At 47.3% G+C, this 21,849-nt stretch overlaps 1 protein-coding gene across 3 annotated transcripts in view; it reads right to left on the bottom strand.

The window, feature by feature from the left end:
• The window catches only part of tex2 (testis expressed 2), a 53,202-nt gene that overhangs the window by 12,715 nt on the left and 18,638 nt on the right, over positions 1-21,849 (bottom strand). For 2 of the 3 annotated variants that reach the window (XM_066704266.1, XM_066704268.1), the window contains exons 3-7: positions 8,587-10,243; positions 3,251-3,451; positions 1,973-2,324; positions 443-657; positions 96-239 (exon numbers count right to left, since the gene is read on the bottom strand). In XM_066704266.1, coding sequence (XP_066560363.1) covers positions 96-239; positions 443-657; positions 1,973-2,324; positions 3,251-3,451; positions 8,587-10,218 — 2,544 coding nt within the window. In that variant the 5' untranslated portion in view covers positions 10,219-10,243. Of the gene's footprint in view, positions 1-95; positions 240-442; positions 658-1,972; positions 2,325-3,250; positions 3,452-8,586; positions 10,244-14,512; positions 14,645-21,849 lie in introns of those variants that run through there. The other variant, XM_066704267.1, reaches the window with a different exon arrangement.

The following is a 21,849-nucleotide window of genomic DNA, read 5'->3' as shown; positions in this document are numbered from 1 at the left end:
ATGACCCTGTGGCCCCAGGACAGGAAATCCGGTCCTCCTCGCGCCACCACAGCTAAAGCCACAGCTACCCTGCTCGATGGTCTGGTAATACACACCCTGATTTTACTGAGCTTCATCTGGATTTTCTTAGACACCAGGTCAGCCCAGTACTTCTCCCCCAGGAAGTCCCAAAACATCCGGCCCAGCAAGGCATTGGCCCAGGCCTCCGGCTCCTCCTCCTCCAACTGACTGCTTGGCAACTGGGACGGGGAGATGGGGGTGAGAAATGTGAACGGGGGAACAGGAAGATAGCAAGACAGGGACACAGAGATGCAGGGGATGGAGGTGGACAAGGGGGATGGAGAAGAAGAACAAATGAGGTCAGGAGCAGCTTTTTAGTCTTGCCTTCTCGCTTCCACTGCCGCACATTCTTATCAAATCGATCAAACCGTACACCCTGTACCTTTTTGGTGGCCGAGGGGCTGCTCTCCTCGCTGGGCAGGGGGCTGGTGGCCGGGCTGCCGGGCTCGAGGGGCACGTATTTGGCCATGTAGACGGTGTAGTCCAGCAGCATCTTCTGCCGGACGCTCGCTGTCAGTTCCTTCTGCTTGGGCTGCGACATTGCCTCGTCCAGGCTGCCCTTGCTGCTGCTGCGACTGTGCGCCGGCACGAACGCTGCTAAAGGGAGGAGGACAAAATGTAGCCAAATGTAAATAAACAAAGTACAAAACAATCTTGCGTTTACCGTGTTTCTGCAACTGGTCTCTACCAACAAAAACCTGGGTGTGGAGAACGTCCCGAGAAGGAACATTAAAATCTAATTTCACCGAAACCTGAAATTAAGTCCGGACCAGCGCCATGAGGGGTATAAGCCACGCACCATATTAGGGGTGTAAGCCAGGCTCTGTAGCAATTTCTGTGCACTATTTTAGTTTATCTTAGGGTGTCAAAGCCCCATGCTGCCTGAGTGAAGGCCCTTTTGAGCCTCTCCATTTCACGTCTGCTACAAAGTCACCGCTGACGATGAAATAAAACCTCCCGATGAACATGACATTTTCATATTCATGCAAAAAGGACTACTGAGATCACATCACAGCTGCCTTCCCCTTCTGACAAACGCATTAAATATTGATACCAGCCCTTTCCTTTCATCATCACACAGCACCGCCGTCTTTCTTGTCACTCTTTATTTAACTTCCGTCTGACAAAGGAGGCCTCCTTCACAACGTGGCGTGGGCCCCCGTTAAGGACGAGCGGAGGGAAGCTTCACGCGACTAATTACAAGCCAGCCGATGGTTAACCAAACATCTGGACGGCTTCAAAAGAGCTGTCCAGAGACACGGCTTCACTTTGAAATGGCGCCGTGAAAAGGGAGAGATCAGGTACGGGGTGTAGAATATTTTTTTGTAATGAACGAAGATCAAATTAAATTTACGCAATGATACGGCAAAAGGTCTACTGAAGGTTGACTTGAATTTCCAACTCCACACCCTGGTACAGAGCAACAGACAGTTCCAGAACAGCCCTAGACTGTCCCTAGCAGTGTTATAAAGTTGCATTTTGTAGGAATGTATCTTTTTATTTAAAAAAATCTCAAGCATTCCCATGGTGTATTTTTCCCCCCAAATGTGGCAAAATCTGAGAGCTGGAAAACTCTTCTGGTCTTCCTTGCAGACGAGCTCCTAATTACCATAACCAAATTAGTAAATCGGCTTAATTGGATCAATTTAAAACGTTTCCCAGGTCTTGAGCAGTTAATGATGTAAAACCTGCGAGGACTCCTGCCCCTGGAGACGGAGTGAAGCTGAGAGAAACCCCGTTTGGGATCTCAATGGTGAAGCACCACAACCAGGTTCATAAATGTCTGTTACCTTATTACTTCTCAGGTGAAATATGTATTTGTGTATTTGTATATTCATGGTTATATGTGAGGGTGTGTTAATGTGTGGTTGTAGATATACAAATGTGTGTGTGTATTTGCAGGACTATTTACCACTCTTGGTGCTGGGGAGGCTGGAGGGCTTCTTGGCCTCGGACTTGAGTCTGGATGCCAGCAGGATCCGTCGGAACCACTCCTCTTTCTCACGGCCGGTCCTGCCGAACAGGTACAGAGTGTGGTCCCGGTGCCCTGCCGACCGACCCCCCTCCTGTGGCGCAGGGGGCTTCTTGCCCTCCTCACCCCCCGCTGCCTCTCCACTCTCTGCGCCCCCGGCCTTCTCCTCGCTGGCCTCCTTGTCTGCCTGGGCCTTGGACATGAAGTCTTCCTGCTTCCCCAGCTCGATGCAGATGGGGTACTTCTTATTCCATACCCTCTTTCGGGCCAGGCTTGGGGGAACAAGATAGATCTGTGGGTCGGGGGAAAAGTAACAAATTACTGACTAAACTATTAACTAACTACCCGCCCCTCCCTGGGAAACTAGATTGGATCTCTACACCAAGTTCTGAGAGAGAGAACAAGGGAGAGAAGAACCTGGACAAGATTGGCTGTTTCAAAGAAGAAACCGAAGTACTTATTTTCATGCTATGTGTCGTTATAACATCGCAAGTCAAATCAGTTTCCTGAAGTACCTTTCTCAAGATATTGGCTTGAAATCTAAGATCGTGGTGCTGGAAGGCACAACAGTTACCATCTTTGGGGAGAACCCCATTCCGTGACACACTGTTGTGCTACGCTGCGTTCAATCACAGGGGTGCGCTGCACTGGGATCATGCTGCCACTCACACACTTGGATTGGGGTAGGTCACCATTAGGGTTAGGACGGGTAGGGGGGGTAGGGGTTCTGGCCATCTTGCGAACCGGGTGCCAATGTATTCTCGGTCTGTTCCTTAGCCCTGGGCTGATATTCCCTTTTTCCGCACCACTGATGGTTTTGGATGTATCTGAAGCCCTTCGAAGCGTGACTGTCATTTGGGGGGGCTGGCGCTCAAATGAAGGTTAAAGATAAGAAAGAAAAATGCAACCGCTCACCCATGCACTTTCACTGAGGTTATCTGCTAAACAATAATCAAACTCTGGTTGAGACTCGGTGCTTAACTGCACCTGCGGTCAACATGCGTCAGTGTGAAAACAATGGGCTTAAAAAAATAAAAAGTACACAACCTAAATCTCAAACATGTGCCTCACCTAGGTCATGTGGAAATGACCTTTATCCTTTGTCAAAGATAAGTTTCCCCACGGGCGGCATTACAGTGGACAAGGGCTCTCCCCTCCAGACTGGAGCATGCATTTATAGTTTCAGACACATCCACGCACACACAAATGCAAACTCACCTTGCTGTCCGTCAGGTCGTAAATCTTCTGGCTGATGTAGGTGACGTCAGGTTTGGGCTCGTTGAAGGAGGCCCGGCGCGAGATGTTCCGGTTGGGTTTGGACAGCCGCAGCGTGCTGCCCTCCAGGCGCACGAACACCGAGTGCGTCAGGGTGGCGTGGTACGTCTCAGGGTCGTAGTTGTGGATCTCGTTCATCCACCCCTGAGGGGAACCAGGGAGTGGGAGGAAAAGTTACCAGCCATCATGCGTGTGACCAGGGGCGTAAGTTTTGTTTCAGGATTGGGAGGGGGACACATCCCCTACGCCTGTGAAGCCAGGCATACATTACTGGAGGGGACAATTTCTCACAACATTGTGAGGGGCACATCACCCCCTAAACCCTTATGTGTGTGATTAGATGCTTTAGATGTCAGAAAGTGGCCAAGCAGCCCAGCAGAAAGTGTTTTTGTTGGAAATGTGTGAAGCTGATACAGGGATCAATACTAATGCATTTTCTTCTTTTTTTAGGCGCTTCCTTTTTTCCACTTTAGCACTCTAACCCAGCTCTGTATCCTGGTGAAAAAACCGATTTTAACACTGGAACCGCAATGTTGGCTGCCTGTGGATCGGGATCAAACGAGATTTTATATTTAAAATGTTCTTTTAAAGCAGGCCTGACTGTCAAGCAAAGCATTGTGCAGCTGTTAAAAGGGCTTCACGCAGTAAACACACTCGGTCCCTAATGCACATCTGCTTCGGTTATTGGAGGATAAGAGCGATAAGAGACTCACTTGTTTTCTCAGAAACAGAGACAGCCTTATCGTGTGCACTACAGAGACACAGCGTGGCTTAATCACCTGTATTTCAGTTCAGTTGTTTCCCTCCCGGCCTTGATCACCTGCTCAATATCTGAACAAAGATGCTACAGTTTGATTCGTGGCCCTACATGATTAAAAAGCAATAACTCGGACATATCAGTGCATCGATTTTGGCAGCCTCAGAGCGTCAGCAGCACTTACTGATGTCACAGTTATCAAGCTAACAATCCTTCACAATGCAGAGAGCTCTCTGTTAGCTGCCCATGACTCAGCACATTTACAAGCACCATTAATTGCTGGGGGGGAGGAAAAAAATAACAGCAAATCCAGGCCATGATGTTTCATTCCCCATTTTATACTTGGAAAAGAAAAAAACATAACTGGGTAAGATTTATTTAGCTCAATATTCCTGGAAGGGGCCTGGGGGGCAACACGGTGATATCACAACTCCTGCAGATCACGTGACAGGGTGATGCATGTGTTCCCAGGACTACACTTTCTCACTCGAACATATGAGGCCGAGATGGAGAAGATGTTTCAGGGCTCAGGGGGAGCTGCGGAGCAGCACAGAGTGGGGGGATGCTTAGTTTCATGGCTGCTCAGCTCCGAGTGACTCAACTGGACCATCTGCTAGTGGGACAGGTCGACCAGGTCTCACGTTCGCTGACCACTTAGAGTTCCCTGACAGAGCTGGAGGACGGTGGCTGCCAAGGATCACATCGGGAATGCCGACAAAAGCCCAAACCACTTCCGCACTGCTTGCTGCGAACAAACGGACTCGGAGGCAGTGGCAGCACGTTGGCATCACATTCTGAGAGGCCTGCTGTCAAGGCTGAATGTCAGAAACTGGCCAGGCAGGTACTGAATTCCTGTACAGATCTGTTTGGCCACATTCTCCTGCTTCCCAGCATGCTTTGCCACATGCCACAAACCACATTCCTCATATTACTTATGTACAAACCCACCCCTCTCTCCAAAACATCCAAATATTTTTAAAACCGCTAGATGTTTAGGCTGTTGCAACACAGGAGATGTCACTCACAAGGGGCTACATCCTTTAAAAAAGTAAAAATCTAAAACAACCGTGTATTTTTTTTCAGCTTATAATTTCTGCAGAATGGTTTGTGCTCAATTGAACTCGGAAACTAATCTATTGGAAAAAGCTACACAAAAAACACTTGTGGACAGCTGTTGGGAAGCTGAGCCACTAACCTCTGTGCTGGAGAGGAAAGACATGCTAGCAACTTGGAAGTAGGCATAAATTAGCAGCCAATTAGCAGTAGGAACACTTCAGTTGGAACTGGAGCACTGCAAGTCTGTTAATGGAGAGGTCAGGTCTGCTCCTGTAAGCTGGTCTGGCAGCCACGCCGGCACCGCCCACTCACAGCCTGTATGCCGCCTGCATCGCACTGTGCCATTTGTCAAGATAATTGCACGGTTAGCCTAGCCTTCAGAAGCATTGGGACACGTTCCCCCCTGTCCAGAGAACAGCAGTGCTCATGCAAGACACAATCCTGGCGACTGGTAACCAGATCACAGCGTCACAGGTCACAGTGGCCCCGGGTCAAGGCTGGACCTGCGCCTGCTGTAGCGAGAGACACTGTACTGAGGTAGACAGGGCAGCATGTTTTAATCTCAAGGAACACTTAAGACTGCGATGAGCTGGCGTCCCCCCCAGGGTGTACTTGGCCTGGCGGGTCCGCTGGGTTAGGCTACGGCTCACTCTGACCCTCTACCAGATAAAGTGGTTAATCAAGAAGGATGGAAGGAATGCTCAAAGCAGAAGAATCATAGGGAAACTGAACGTCTGCTCTGCAACTCCCTGCACATCAGTCGCCAGCTTGGGCAGCGATGTGACTACAGGGGTGCCTTTTTGAAACAAAGTATTTGATGGAGGGTCTTATTGAAAAGTTTGTGTGGGGGGAGAGATAAAAAAGTGGCACCAGGATAGACACAATAAAACAATAAAACACAAACGGGAAGCTCTCCTCCCCAGCAGTGTATGCGTGTTGTGATAGTGGGCGCAGCGGTTGACTGGACAGTGATGCATGCTTCTTGCCCCATGATAATGTAATCTCTTAATAGCCACCACTTCCATTAAGTGCTGGTACAGCGATAATCCCTCTAGACACCACGGTTTTGAGTTCAATATTTAGCAATTAAACCGACTCAAACTAAAACACTACTCCTACTGGTGTACTTCCTTGTTGTGGTTTGTCTATTTTGGTGCACCTGCCTATCAGAAGAAACTGGGGATGGAATTGATTGACAAATACTGTACAACACATACTGTACATACATGGTCCACTCTGCCAGGCCACTGGTCCCCGGCACTGTTCATCAGCAAATTGGGTGTCTAGTTCTTCTAACCGCTTGGACAACACCCTACTGATCAAATCTGCATTCACAAGATCCATTAGGCCCTTTAGAAGTTTTACAGTAAATTCATAAAGTCCGTTTATTGGAGGGGGAGCTCTACTTTATACTTTTCACTCACTACTGTTCCACATCCTGGTGAAATGCCTTTCAAAGCAGAGAAGGGTTTCATAGTAGGACACAAAGCAATGCAAGTCTGGTTAAACCATTGTGCCAAGCTTTAACCCCCCCCCCCCCAGCCCTGTGAGATTAAAGCAGTCTGAACTAGCAGTGGAGCTGATGTCATCATCGTTTCACGGTAACCAAGGCCGATCAAGCGGCATGGGGTGGAGATTCTGCATGTAACCATGACATGAACAAATCCACTAAAACCCAGAATAGACTGGGCATTTAGACAAAAGGGCAATAAGGGCACTGCAATCACACGATACAAACTGCAGGAGCATGGAAACAAAATCTCTCCTGTACTGCTCAAGGCAGGAGTCTTTTTGGCGAGGACACTTGGTAAAATGTGACAGGAAACATAAACCAGAAAACTCCTCAGTCTTCTGTATATTAGTTTCTTTCCTGCCTGAGGAACATAGATGTACATTATTCTATGAACACAGCATTAAATTTATATTCCCCACACGCCTATACATAAGGATGAATGAAAAATAAAGTCTGCAGGAATCATAAACGCACAAGTAATACACTGCTTTGTGCTATAAAGCCGAGGATGGCTCTGGCATGGAAAATATAAAGCCCATAAACGCATCGTAAATTGTTTTCTGACACCCGAGATCAGCCGTGGGACACTGCAGCCCTCACAGGATCACGTCATTAACACACTGTAAATTATTTTAAGAGATATGTTTGAGTGTAACAGCGATGTAGCATTAGGAGTCAGAGAAAGCCTTCTGCCACATAAAAAGAAACCTTAATTGGGGGTAATTCAAAAGGTACCCAATACACCAGCCAAGGCCAAGACCAAGGTAAAATGCAGTAAAGCATCCCAGATCACACATCACAAGCACACAGTGAGGACGGTGCACAGAAAGGACGTTTTTCAGAGGGAGATCAATCAAAAATACAATTCACGCAGTTTGCATGGTTATACGCAGTGCAAATTAACAAAATGCTGTCAGTAATGTCAAACCATTTTGAATGAAACCAAACAGTATCTATCAGTCTTTATTTATTTAATTTTCAATGAAAAACTATTTTATTTGTGTTTTTTTATACCAACGACTCAGTGGAACTCACGCTGTGGACGCTACAGCCTGTGTAATCCTGCGATCCCTGAAATGAACAGGAAATGAACTCTCTCCTCCTCGCAGCGTGCCAACAAATGACATCAGCTGAACAGACACACAAGCCAGAGTGACTGAGCAGTGGGCTGAGTAGACGGCGACAGCTACAGTACCAAGACCCAGCACCACTTCTCTCTGCCTTGCGGATGTGGTTTTGTGTCAGCAAGCCCTTTTCCAGAGGTGTAATTATAGGTATTGTTCGTTAAGACCTAGCTCAAAGTTGTAGCGGTTGCCCTGTGCTCTAGTGCGGTTTCTTGCTCAACTCAGGCTTAACCATCAGGTCAGTGATGGGCTTAACCACAAGCTATACTAAACGGTGACAGACCAACAAACAAAACTAGTTCAGATTCTGACACCCGACTTCCCTCACTGTGTCTGAGCTGCTGCCTACCATGTGACGAGGTTTAGCCTTTCTATCCCAGCCATAACTTGTCTTTTTTCATTTTGAACCTTTAAACGTGAAGACACAGCATGCCTTGCAACACTGAATTACTTAGTCTGGAGTCGCAGGTCTGAGAATGAAGTGTAGACCTCACTAGATGTTCTTTCTGTTCGAAGTAGTCAAATGATTGATGAGGATGGCTTTACATACATGTAGACTTAGCCAAAGCATCGCTGTATCCTGAAATTGTAAAAAAAAGGTGCACTTCTACCCCAATATAATACAAAAATCTCTTCCAGCGTTACAGGTGAAACTGCGTGATATTGAACTCGCTTTGGCCTTGAGCATTTCCGGTATTAATACTCTGCAAATTATTGCTATTAGAGCTGAGACTGATTGCAGTAAATAAATCGACTTTCACATTTTTCTTTGCTTTACCGCATTATGAAGTTGCATCATATAGAACAGCGGGAGTCTCCACCCACCTACCTTAAACATGCCCGGCTCCTTGACGTCCAGGTTGGCGACGTTCCACCGCCCGCCCCGGCGCTGACCTCGTCTCCGAAGATAACCAGAGCCCCGCGGCGCAGACAGCCAGATGGCTGCGATGGCGATCATGAACCCAACGGCCGCACCCAGCAGCAGCCCGCAGGCGTAGGGGGGCAGCGGCAGCACGAAGTATCCGTAGACGAGCGCGATCAGGAACAGCAGCGTTTTGGACGGGACGCTGGGTGCCGGTTCGGACTCCTCTAGCTCATCCTCGCTGCACAGCTCTGCGCGCCTGGCAGTCTCGGCCTCCGCGGCCCTGGACGCCGCCTCCTCCTGCCGGTCTCCGTCCGTCTCAGTGTCCACGCAGAGCTCGAAGTCCTCACTGTAGAGCTCGCAGAACTCCTCATCCTCCTGCTTGGCCAGCGCAGACAGCGAGCACTTCTCCAGCACCAGGGACTTGACCTCCTTGGCGCTGGATGCCGGGGAGCCCTTGGCGTCGGCGTCCTTGGCCTGGTCCGTGGCGTTGGCAGTGCTCTCCCTGCGGCCGGGTGTTGAGTCCCCCTGCAGGCACTCTCCATCAGAGTCGAACTCCTCCTCCTTGATGCTGTAGTTGTTATTGCTTTCCAGGTGTCCATTGAGGCCCACCAGGCTGGAGAGCTCTGAGGCGCTGGAGGACAATGCCTTGGGTCGGTGGCTGCTGCTGCTGCTCTCATCGCCCATGATCTTGCTGAGCAGTTGGAAAGGCTCGTAGATGACCTCGGAGAGCCGGCGCTTGGTGTCCTCGATGCGTGCCTCCACCTCGGTCACGTTGAAGAAGGAACGGCTGTCGGGGGAGGTGAGTGGCGACGAGGGCGCAGTCTTGGAGTCTCCGGCGACCGTGACACGGGGCTGGGTGAACTGCTTGAACAGGTGCAGGTTGAGGCGTGAGTCCGGAGTCCGGAAGGACACAGAGTCGGACTCCTGCCGGGACGTGTCAGTGGACAGGGACTTCACCAGCGTCTTCATCAGGTGCCGGTGGCGCAGGGAAGGTGTCTGCTCCTTGGGCTCCACCTCGCTGGACAGAGACTTAACCAGGCTCATGAAAGGCTTGGAGCTGGAGGATGGGGCCACGGATCTGGAGGGGGACGAGGTGGTGGAGGATGAAGACGGAGCCGCCGCGGCAGCGGTGGATGTCTTGTGCTCCAAAGGCCAGGAAGAGCTGGCTGGGGAGGCCGCTTGGGTGCAGGACGAAGGCAAGATGGAGAGGGCAGGGCTGGGGACGTGAGGAGAGAGGGGCTGCAAAATCCCAGGGGTCAGGGCTGCCAAGGAAGGGGAGGAGGATGAAGGCAACATCGTCGAGGATACTGGGAGGATCGCCATGTCAGCGGAGTCCGGGCCGAACAGAAGGTCTTCGCTGGCTTCCACGGCCGTTACAATGCTTTGGTCGTCGAAGTCATCCAAGACTGAGGTGCAGGCGGCCGCTGCCCCGTACAACTCAACTTCCTCCTCCTCTTCCTCCTTCCCGAAGGCAGAGAAGTGAATGGTGATGGTCTCGCGGGAAAGCGAGCGCTGGACCTGCAGCTTGGGCGCGGCTGGCGGCTTTGAGGACAGGAGACCCGATTTGTCTGCATGGCTGCTGCTCTGACTGGTCATTGCAGTCGGACAGATTCCTCAGCGCCTGCGGACAAACACACGGACAGATGGGTCAACACGCTTAATGCACAGATAAATTACTGCACCATAAAATGAAAAGAAACAAGGAATATCTGCACTGAGGGAGAGAAACGGAGGAACCAAGAGGTTTATTTTAGAACGTGTTTTGTCATTTGTTGTCTATTTCCACTGGGGGGGTGGAAACTGCTGTGCTTTGTCAGGTCATCACTGTAATAAAGCACAGCAGCCTGGGATAGAAGCGACATATGATCACATGACTGGGTGTTGCTGGTTCTGCCTGCTCAATCCATTTCATTCCCAGGCACAAGCTAACATCTAATCTAATGTTAAGAAAGTAATACAAATTATCTATTTAAACAATATTATTATTATTAATACAAATATTCTAATGGTGAAGCAGGATGTTGATCGTATTTGATTCAGTGTACTCGGTGCACACAGCTTGCATACTAAATTACCATACAGTGAGACAGAATCATAAACACGACCATGACGTCTCCACTGTTGTAAGATTAATAAACAGGTCTGTAATTCATTGTGCTGTGCGTGTCACCCTTAAGCTTAATATCATAATATACCCCCACGGATCAGCAGTTTCACTAAAAATGACAAACCCATTGCATATGAGCTGCCAGCTACAGCTCTGAAAACATCAGGTGGGTGTGTGTTTCATGCTCTCTGTGTAAGCTCTTCAAAGATTGAAAACAAGTGGAAACACACTCATATATATATATATATATATATACACACACTGTTCACAGGTGTTGGAGTGGTGGTGTTGGGTCAAGGGAAAAAAAAAATATTAAAGGGTTATTAGGAGTTCCATAAATAGGATTTAATGGGACACGTGCTCAGGACTGGAGTATTAATTACATAAGCATGTGGTTTCATGACAGGTCACTGGGGGATAAGGCCCCTGCAGCCCACATGCTAAACAACAGTTACCACAGCTTCACACAAACAGAGGTGGTGACTCGTGCATCTCAAGTGTGTTGTCATTTCGGGCACAGTATTCACCCCTGTCCCCCTCCACCCAGGTTCAGTTACACCGTTGACAATATGCTTAAATTCCCCGTTAGATATTTCTGAACAACAGGAGTCCCAGGTGGGACTGAAACCGCCTGGACACGAGGTTTGCTGAAGCACAACACTGAGGAGGGAGGAGGGAAGTCTACTGTGGCTCCAGGGCCCGAGACGTACCGCGTTCAGACAGCGTACTATAATTGGTCTAGTTTGTAAATAAAACTGATGGTTGGATGCTGTGTAGGCCATGTCGAAGCTAGATTTTTAAATTTATTATTTTATTATACAATAGGTGAGCTTGTCTTTCTCCTTATTGCCCTTCCAACATCACTTCTTAGGTTTTATTTCTATTTTATAGTCAGTCAATGAAAAAATGATAACAACATTGTATGAAAAGGGAAAATAACTTTTTCTGGAACAAGTTTCTCAGATTGTCGATGCCGAGTGAATGCATTTGCTTGGGTGCATCGTACATGCGTGCCGGTCCTGGAGCAGCGATGCGTTTCCTGCCACTGCTCTCTCTATAATTCGTCATCTTAACTTCACAGCAGATCCGATTTAATTATCGGCCTCACAGGAAGAAAGTGCAGAACGCCGCACCTAATCTGACACGTACAGATTTCATCACAAGCGCTTATTGAGAGGAAAATAACCAGACCATAAAAATGAGGCCGTATTCTATACCGACGCCAATCCGATCAGAAGCAGTGCCTTCTGGAAGCCCGGTTGAAGGTTTGATAAGTTATGGTTCTTGGCCCGGCTCCCCACTGCAGTGTGGACAGTGTCACACTTGAAACGATGAAAGGGCATTCAAAAAGACAGACTTGCAAATGTAACGCTGGCTACAAAACAAAACTTGATTTTCACAAGTCAGTCTGACAGGTCTTAGCTAATAAGTGGATTCACAAAACACTGCGATAACAGACCGATGTCACTACTACACTGCAGTACACTATACATCAGTGCCACAGCTCAATTATAATGCAATACATTATGGATGACTATCAAAACCTGACAACAAATGCAATAAATTAAACCAAAGTGAAACATTAAACTGACTTAAATTGAAGTGGACTGCTATCCCCACTGTCATGCAGATTAACTTGCAGGGTGAGGGTGCAGGTGAGGTTCTGGCACAGGGGTCTTTACGCCTGTGGGCTTTAATTAACTAACATGCGTCTCTGCCCCCCCGGTTCGGAGAAAGGAGCTGGGTCTGATTCTGACCAAAGATTCTGGTGTGAACACAAACACCAGGGTCCAGAGACTATCTATCACACTGGTCCATTTCAGGTTTTAGCAGCAGCACAAAAAGTAATGATGGAGCACTGAACAGACAGACAAGTACATGTTAAAAGATATTAACCATGGTAGAAATCATAAATTGTATTATTACTCCTGAGCCAAGTATGGATTTGGATACCGTAAACGCACCTAAAGGTTTGCAGGATACAGTGAGGTCCGATACCGTGGAACCTAATCGTGTCCGCCGTCTCTGTGAACCCAGGAAAATCCACAGAAAGAAGAGGAAGAAAGCAATTGTAAAGAAATGATTGGATGACTGAAGAATGCAGAGAATCTCACCAATGCAAGTCACCAGCAGAGACGGCTCTGTGGTGCATCGTGCAGATGGAGCTTGGAAAACGAGATTTTCCACTCTGACCCGCATCCTCTTGACTGTTCCAGTGAGACTTGATTACTTCTAGTGCTTTTGCTACACACTTAGCCAGCTTTCGCACCTCTTTCCTCATCCCATGATCCGCAAAGACTCTCCCCTGTGAGATAGTGAAAACGTCCAGCGAGGGGCACGGCACAAGTAACATAACGGAGGACAGTCTCAGATGACCAGTGAGGTCGTTCAGCCACTGGTAACAGTCTGCATGCTTCTGACATTCTCTACAGTGCTTGTATTCCAGTAATTACCCCCATTTGAGGGTGTAAAAATGTTAAATAAATAAAAATCCAACAACTTTGGAACATATTACTGCAGGTCTCTATGCTATTCGCTAGGTTTTTATTACCCCCTTTCTTCCTAGCTTCAATCTTTCACCTCCTGTCTCTGACTCTATGAAGGAGCCACACTGAGCTCCTCACAGTAGCCTGCTGAGAGAACAGCCCCCCGTCACAGCCTTGTGTCAACAGCACTCGGGTGAGAAGCCCTTGATAAACAACAGCCCTCAGCTGCCAGTGGGGCAGTGAAGACATCCATCACTTACTAGCATCAGTGTCTCGCACTGTGACATACAACTGGCAAGATTCCAGTCCTGTAGGACAGGCACATTGTTCCCTCCTGCAACAGAAGGCACTGACCTTTGAAAACCCATCTGTCAGGCCCATCATGTGAGGCAACGATCCACGGGCATGTCTGCAGACTGTGTGTCTCGCTCTACCCCTCATTTCAGGTCATGATCTCTCACCCCCTGTGCTAGAAAGCGGGGAAACTCGGTTGGTTGGCATCTCCTGCACTTCACCTTCTATACTCCCCTGGTTTATGCATTGGGTCTCCACTGGGAAATGTCAGAAACAGCTGTGGCTGGTATCGCAAAACAGGGCAGCTCACAAGTGTGGCAGAAGTTTTCCAGTAAGCCAGTTTAGTCATAAAGTTTGCGAAAGGCATTTTAAAATACTTTTTTCTACCTTCTAGAACCTTTTGGAATAAACTTGTTGTGGAGGAGTTCAGTTGGCCTGAATATTGCTCTTATACATGGAAAGCTTGGCCATGCATAAGTGATGGGCACACTCCCTGCTTTCCATTCATGTCAAGTTCTCACTGTTAGAAAATAAATAATCATCCAGCTTAGCAATTATAATATAATTGTACTCCTCTGAGCACTGTTTTCTACCCCTCTGAATTCCTCAACATGCGGTCTGGTACTCAAGTGTTTACTCAAGTCAAAATGCAGCCAGGCGCTCTAAGGCAAACAGGAACCCAAGCATTGCAAATATATTTAAATCTACCCAATGTTCAGTCTTACAAATACATAAAATCTGTCAGAAAAAGTCAGAAATTAACAGTTCTTCTTCAGACCCCGTTTGGCAGATATTCCATAGATATGTCTGCGGCAGATCAATATGCTTTCAATTCAAGATCAATTATTTAGACGTTTTCACTCATAACACCAAGTGCCTTCAGAGCAGAGAACAGCAAGTGAATCCAGGGCACAACTCTGGAGTCGTGGTGTTCCTCAGCCAAGTAAAAAAATCTAACAAATTAAAAATGGACCAATTAAAAACCCAAGACAGCCTGACCTACCTCATGTTTCACTGCCTTGCGTCTGCCATTTAAAAGAAACAGAAAGATCTGCCCTTGTGCTCCTGCTCGCCTTCAGTCAACAATGCTGGCAGGCCAACCTGCACACGTCTCCCACACCAACATCTCTCTCTCTCTCAGAGCCACACCTTCAGCGAGCGCTCACACCACACTGGAAACACCCACACACACCACCGCATGGTGCACAGTGCACAAACACACCCCCACCCCCGGGCTGGCAGAAGGCAAAGGTCTTCCCCATTAGCTTGTGAAGGTAAACACAGCGTGAGGAAACTCCTCCCCCCTCCTCCCCGGGGGCCCTCTCGGCGTGGTCATCAGCACTGGCACCAGACAAGTGGAAGTATGGCTTAGGGGCCTGGGCTGGGATCAACTGCTTCCTCTTCTGCACAGCCTCTCTGCCCCCATTGACTTTTCTTTCACTACAAAGAGAGTCAAGTTATGAGGAAAAGCAGTAGAGTGGTTTTTAAGTGGTTTGGAAGCACCACGATCCTTAAGAGGGTTTGTTTTTCTTTGCATTTCCCAAAAGACACATTTTGCAACAACAACACTCTCTCCTGTCCTGTCAGGGTGCTGGTATGTAATTGATTAATAAGCAGTGACCCTGCCGCTGTGGTAACTACCACCGTGCTCGACGCAGGAGTGATTGTGCTGAAACGAGAGTCGGCCTGATGAATCTCACACACTCGTTCTACCTGTGCACAGAAGGTCAACGACACTGGAGTTCATCTATTCACGATGAAATCAAAAAACACAAACCCATATTTAAGCGTGCAAATCTTTACAGGCTTACTCATCAGCTTATTCTTTCCCACCCGTTCTGGCTTCGACACATACTGAACTTTGCAATCTTGTGCAACCTGTGAATCAGCCCCTTGCACTTCACCCCCCCCACGCCACAACTGCAGGGAAATCTTCCCACTCTGATCAGGTGGTGCCGGTTTGGGCAGTCATGTGAATTCCACTAGTACAATATGTAGGCCTCCTTTCCCCAATCCACTTTTATGAATGCACCTAAAAGATTCTGAACACATAATCCCCAGGTTAAAACCCACCTGAATAACTGGAACTGGTTATAATCCAGTTTAGAAAAGTGTCACCCCCCGCCACTATTCTCCTTCCTCCTCCTTCTCTTGTTGTCCATTTCATGTCTAGCCCTTTTTCCCCTGGAGGAGAAGAATCAGCTGGAATCAGTTGTTTGGCTGTGTCAGGGCTCAGTGGGTTTGAATCTGTGTATATCTCAAACGAGGAGAAATTGATAAATCAGGGGTTTAATTTCAGAGGTGTCAGACAGCAGTCTGCGTCGGCCACGGGGTCATTTCATTCCTACTGCTTCTGAGGGCCTCAATTACCTAATTAATGTAATCATGCAGTCGGTTGGAAATGGTTTTCTGTGCTCATTTGTGGCAGAAGATTTAAAACCCGTTCTTGACTCGGGGTCCGGTGCCAGACTTTGGGACCCTGTGTGGCCGTGTTTAATGCATTGGGTTAATCACATAATTAGATGATTGTAGAAAAGAAAGCAGGGGAGGGAGGGTGAGGGGGTTGGATCAGGTTATACAAAGGCAGACAGATTATTGCAACACATAAGGAAAAGAAGAAAAATAAATAAAAGATTAGGTAGATTCACAAAGCATAGCTCAGCCCAGAAGCCTGATTAAAATGCTGTGCAAGGGTCAGAAAGAAAACATTTTATGGGCAGAAAATAAAAATGAAAAAAGCCAAGCAAAACAAATAAAAAAATCCCAAAAAGCAATGTATTCTTGTGAACTTGCATGGCTGCCCCAGAGACACTAGAGTCACTGTGGAAAAGCAGGTATAATGAGTTGCCTCTCACCGCTGGGCATCACAGACTCATTCACACGACGCCAGGCAGGTGAGCTTCTGCACAACCACACATTACAACATCATTCAACAAATCACTTCCACACTGTTCTGTAGTCTACAGGTTTCAAAATGAAGACAAAAATTATGTTTGCTATTCATTCATTCTCTTTGACAGACAGTTATACAATTGTGTGTATTTATTACAGAGGGGGAGACTTCCAAAGCTATCCAACACCTCGGGACAGAACAGCCTGCTCCAGAACATGGGGTGTGGTGGGGGGGCTCTGATCTCAGCATGGATTTAAAGGATGGTTTCTGTGCCTCTGCTATTGAAAATCACTGCAATCGGTGCCCCTGCAGGTTCGGTGAGGCTGTGAGTAGCTCGGCAAAAACAGACTGAAAATCTGCAAGATTTATGCATCTGTATGGGCTGCAAAAAAAGGGGGTTGCGGAGGTGGGCTTTACAAGATTGCGACTAATTTTTTGTGTGAATTTATTTTTGTTCAGCGAGATCCAAGACAGGGCAGATGGAGTGTGGTCGGGTCTGCTGCGCCTCCACAGCTGGTACCCGAGCTGCAGTCACCATTCCCCCTGCCCCCGAATCAAGAAGTGAGAATCCACAGCCGCCACAAACAGTGCTCCTGCCGAGCATTGACAAGTGTTTTGTACTCGCGAATCATTATAAGCACTTTACCAGTTTGACCAGTTGTCTTTAACGGTTTGACCAACTCCATGATTGATTGATTGATTGATTGATTGATTGAACGAACACTGCACTCTGCTCTCAACTCTCACCTTCAGATGATCTCTGTTCTGTGGGGCTGCTGTCACGTGGCACTGCACGTCTGGTGTATCAGTGTATCTGTGTGCAAGATATAAGACACCACAGTATTTCAACATCACCTCCTGCAGTGTGTGTGTGTAAATAACTCGGGTCATTCTCACTGTATTTTCTCATGGTAACCCTCGCCAAGTCACCTGGCACAGTATGTAGACAAATTAATTGAGCAAATTAAAAAAAATACATTACAAAAATTATACGGGCTACCTTTTTCTTAAAATGTCCTACACTTAGTTTTGCATCTCTGCTCCACGCACAGATACATCAAGTAGGTGCTGAACACCAAAAAAAAAACAAAAAACATCCTAACATCCCTCCACAGCCTGGGGATTCGGGTGACATGACCCCTGGGGCCGGCAGATCCCAGCAAACCATTTCAGAAACAGCTGGGCCGAGCGGCCGCCAGTCACATGCCATCTACGTCTGCAGACGCCGAAACATGAACAATGGAGCGATTCTGTGGGAGCATGCTACACGCACACACACTGCCATCCCCACACAGCCCTGCGCGGGGACAGGACACGAGCTGCGAGTTGCCAGGGCTGCTGCTGGCTGCGACCTATTTGGTAGTTGGCGTTTGGTTGGGTCTGGTTATCTGTAAGGAGATGTGTAAAACAGGAAGTAAGGAAGACTAATGCAAATAGAAACCCTGTGCAAATGAGAGGGGGTGGCCAAATCCTATGATTTGCATACAAACTGTTTCCTCCGGCTGGACAGGAAGCGGCAAATGCCTCACACTCAGAAACACTATAGAGAATGAGAGAGTTTAATCTCCGTGTACTTTGCAAGAGAGAAATATTATGTTATTTTAAAACGGCTCATTTAAATACAACTATTAGACACACAAGCGATGCCGTGGTTATAATGGTTCACATCTGTCTGGGTATTCGTTGGGTTTGAAAAATGTGTTCATTACAAAGAGTCTGAGTAAAACATCCCTATGATAAAAGTAGAAAAAGAAAAAGGATTTGCTTGTGGCTTGTAGACTGTGGTGCTCAATCCTAAACTTGCCCATTCAGTAAACAAAGAGAAACAAAAAAAAAACATAAGCAGTCTAAACATTTCTGGAGATTCAAATTATATAAGTCGTATTAGGCTCTACTTTACTAAAAACTGTTCTTTCACAAAAGTGCTTAATTAATTACATTTCCTTTCTGGGCCGTGAGTGAGTGACACAGTCACAGTGTGTTGTTATTTATCGGCCATTGGGGGGGCGACTTAGGAGCCTCGGACGGAGATTTGATATTTCTTTGAAACTGGGAATATGTGACTGAATTGGGTCCAAGCTGCGGCAGCCGAAAATAAATAAGCAGGTTTTTGTGCGCGTTTTTTTTTTTAAAGCAGAGGAAAAATAAAAGTGTAAATGAGTAAGGCTAGGGAACGAACTCATTGTAACGGCCTTGTGTGGCATTACAAAGATGCTGCACACAGTGAAACTACAAGCCGAGTTCAAATGAGAATTAAAGGCACAAGAACCCAGCCCCCCAACTATACAACTATACCCTTCCCAGAACAGACACAGTCTCCCAGAGTGGAGTGGAGCTGAGAGCTGTGGGACTGTAATATGTGAAAGGTAGAGAGAAAATACAGGTCCACTATAACACAAAGAGTAGTGGCTTGGGGGGGTCAAGGCCCGATTGTCTGGGTTCCTTCGAGAAAAGGCCGGATGCAATCCTGGGGTCCAACAGCTAATGAAGTCCCTCTCTCTCGTTTGTAACCCTGGTAACGTTCTTATAAAACTATAAAAAGGCCTCAGTCTGCCTTCCTCCTCCTGCAGCTCCTGTCAAAACCCCCCCGCCCCCCTCACCTAACGCACACCGGGAGGTTCGATCTGAATGAGGCATAATTTGTAGGTTTCTGAAGCTCCTGGCACTCTGGAGGCAAAACGCTGGCTTTCAGCCCTGAGCACCTGCAGGCTCCATTAGTTTAAATAAATGTAATAAAAAATACTCACCACCCCCACTTTCTGCCACTTCGAGACACCACGCCAAGTACAGACCAGGGCTCGGCGAGTTTCAAAAAGCTCTCTGCATCTCTCTGTGGTTATTAAGTTATTCTGATGTAATTCTGAACTTAAATCGGTCTGTTAATTTAGTTTCAGTGTTAATTCTCCAGGTGATAAGCGAGCCGCCGAGAGCAGACCTGGTTACAGCAGGCGACTTGACACTCTCACCCACTGCATTTAAAAAAAAAGGACGGTGAAAAGGCTTTAAAACGTGCACAAGAAATTGTCTTGTCAAATGTTTGTATTTTGGGACAGCTTTAATTCCCACTGGGTAAGAGCATCTGCTGAGGAATAAACAGGGAATAATCATCATCATGTTCTGTGGGGGGCAGCATCAGAAAGAACCAAGCCCAAGTATATATAAATATCTCCCGATTCTCATGGGAGCTGATCCCCAGCGTGGCAGGCCGACCCGAGTGAAGGCGAGATGATGTGGCAGGTCACTGGGCACGGTGAGCAGCCCGCCTCTCGGTGTGAACCGGCTTGTCAAAGACACAGACGGTCTGTCGCCGGGGCGCTGCTTCGAGGGACACAGTATCTTAGCAACTCAGATGCGGAGCGACTCGCTGACGCAGACGCTGCACAACGCGGCCCGGGGAGCGCGGTCCACGGGGCATCCTCCAGGCACCGGGTGGGGAGCCAACCTGATCAATAGAAGTATAAAGTGTGTTCACGAACATCTCTATAGGTGTGGCGGTGCACAACAATCTGCCGGCCTTGAGATCGCCCCTGGAGGACGCACGCCCCCGTGGCCCTGTGTTTTATAACCCGCAATCGCGTTATTCAGGTTCTTGTACCCAAGCAGTTTCCCACCGTTCAGAATTGCACGCAGATTGCACGGTGGAAAACCACACAACCCGGGCCGTCTAGAGAGACGCTGCCCCTGTGGACAGCATTTCACAATCGAGCAGCTTGGCAAATCAACTCTCATGACTGCAAAGCACCAAAACAGAGAGAGAGGGAGGGAGGGAGAGAGAGAGAGAAATTATGTGCCAGCAGAGCATGAATAAAACTGTGTCTGCATGGCTACTCGATGTTAAACTGGCCACCTGTACAGCTTCTCAGATCAGACTCTCTATGAACCGTTCACCTGCATCCATTCATTTTCAACAACCACTTTGTCCGGTATAGGGTAACCGCGAAAGGACGGGCACAGGGCGCAAGGCAGGGCACACTCTGGATAGGATGCCAGTCTGTTACTGGGCAACGTTACAGGCTGTCATGCTTGTCTAACCGTTTGGAAGAAGCTCAGTGGTTTAGTGCAAGAGACCTTCCTGAGCCCCACACCCTCCTTCTCTTCCACTACAGAATTTCACTTAGGCATTCTTCCACTTCATGGTAATTAATCAATCATCGACAATATCGGAAACGAGAAACCGTGGCTATTTTCTGGGCTTTTTGTCTGTTGTGAGACCTTGTGATTGTGCACTTGACCGCAACACATCAAAAGTGGTTCTTTGCACAATGATGATGATTATAATATAATTAAATTTCAAAAACATACAAAAGAAACAAAACATATTCAGAACAAAAACACAGGAGTGCGTCTCCTACACACTCCGCATATCTGGGCCTCACAGGGAGTCCAAAGAGAAAACAAAGCAGCCTCTCTCAGTCGGTCAGCTTCAATGAAGAACGGTTTATTTTCACCGTAAACAAGGCAAAGAGCTGGGGAGGTTATTTCTCGTCTCTTACTTCCGGTGTGTGTTTGACTCTGATATACGACTCCATTTACATATCGTGCGTGGAGGTTTCCTGCGAAACATTTATGTGGCTACTGTCATTTTATCATCAGATTATTGCGGGCGTTTCCTCGGGCACATGAAAGGGGTGCTGACTCACCTTGTCTCGGGCAGTGGATTACCATCACAATGGATAAGGACAGATATATGAGAACATATGAGATAGTAGTTGCAAACCAATTGCAAGTTTTTTTTAAGTGATAATCATGTTTATGAAAAATTTCAATCAGGCTTCCATTTTGGCCATAGTACAGAAACAGCCCTGTTAAAAGTAATAAACAACATGTTTCAGTCCTCCAACTTAGGGCACGCTAGTGTTATTATTTTATAAGACTTAAGTGTGGCTTTTGACACAATCGACCACAAAATCTTGATACACTGCTTAGAAAACCTTGTTGGCCTGTCTCACAATGGTCATGGTTTAAATCATATCTGTCAAACAGACTCCAATATGTACAGATTAACAAGAACCACTCAAACATAACCGAGGTTAAGTACGGAGTTCCACAAGGCTCAGTCCTCGGACCTATACTTCTTACATTGTACAGTTACGCAGACGACACACAATTATATTTGTCCGTAAATCCTAACAATACTATAGACCTAGAAAAAATGAATCTCCTGTTTGTCCTAGATTAAAACATGGATGACAACAAATTCTTATGCTTAATTCTGACAAAACAGAAGTCCTAATTTTAGTAATGAAAACTTCAGTTTCTCTCCTAAGGAGATGGCACAAAACCTGGGTGTCATCTGTGATCTAAATCTATCCTTTGAATCACACGTTCAGAATTTGTCGAGATCTTCCTTCCTCCAGCTTAGAAACATTGCTAGACTAATGCCTCGGTTCCACTGGCTTAAGTGTCCGTGTTGTGCCATGCCTTGCTGGACGCGTCCCAGAGCTTTT

This window comes from Amia ocellicauda, chromosome 5 (assembly GCF_036373705.1).
Source record: "Amia ocellicauda isolate fAmiCal2 chromosome 5, fAmiCal2.hap1, whole genome shotgun sequence".
Classification (NCBI taxonomy): Eukaryota; Metazoa; Chordata; class Actinopteri; order Amiiformes; family Amiidae; genus Amia; species Amia ocellicauda.
Note: the sequence above shows the minus strand (reverse complement) of the source record. Positions and strands in the feature narration are given on the sequence as shown.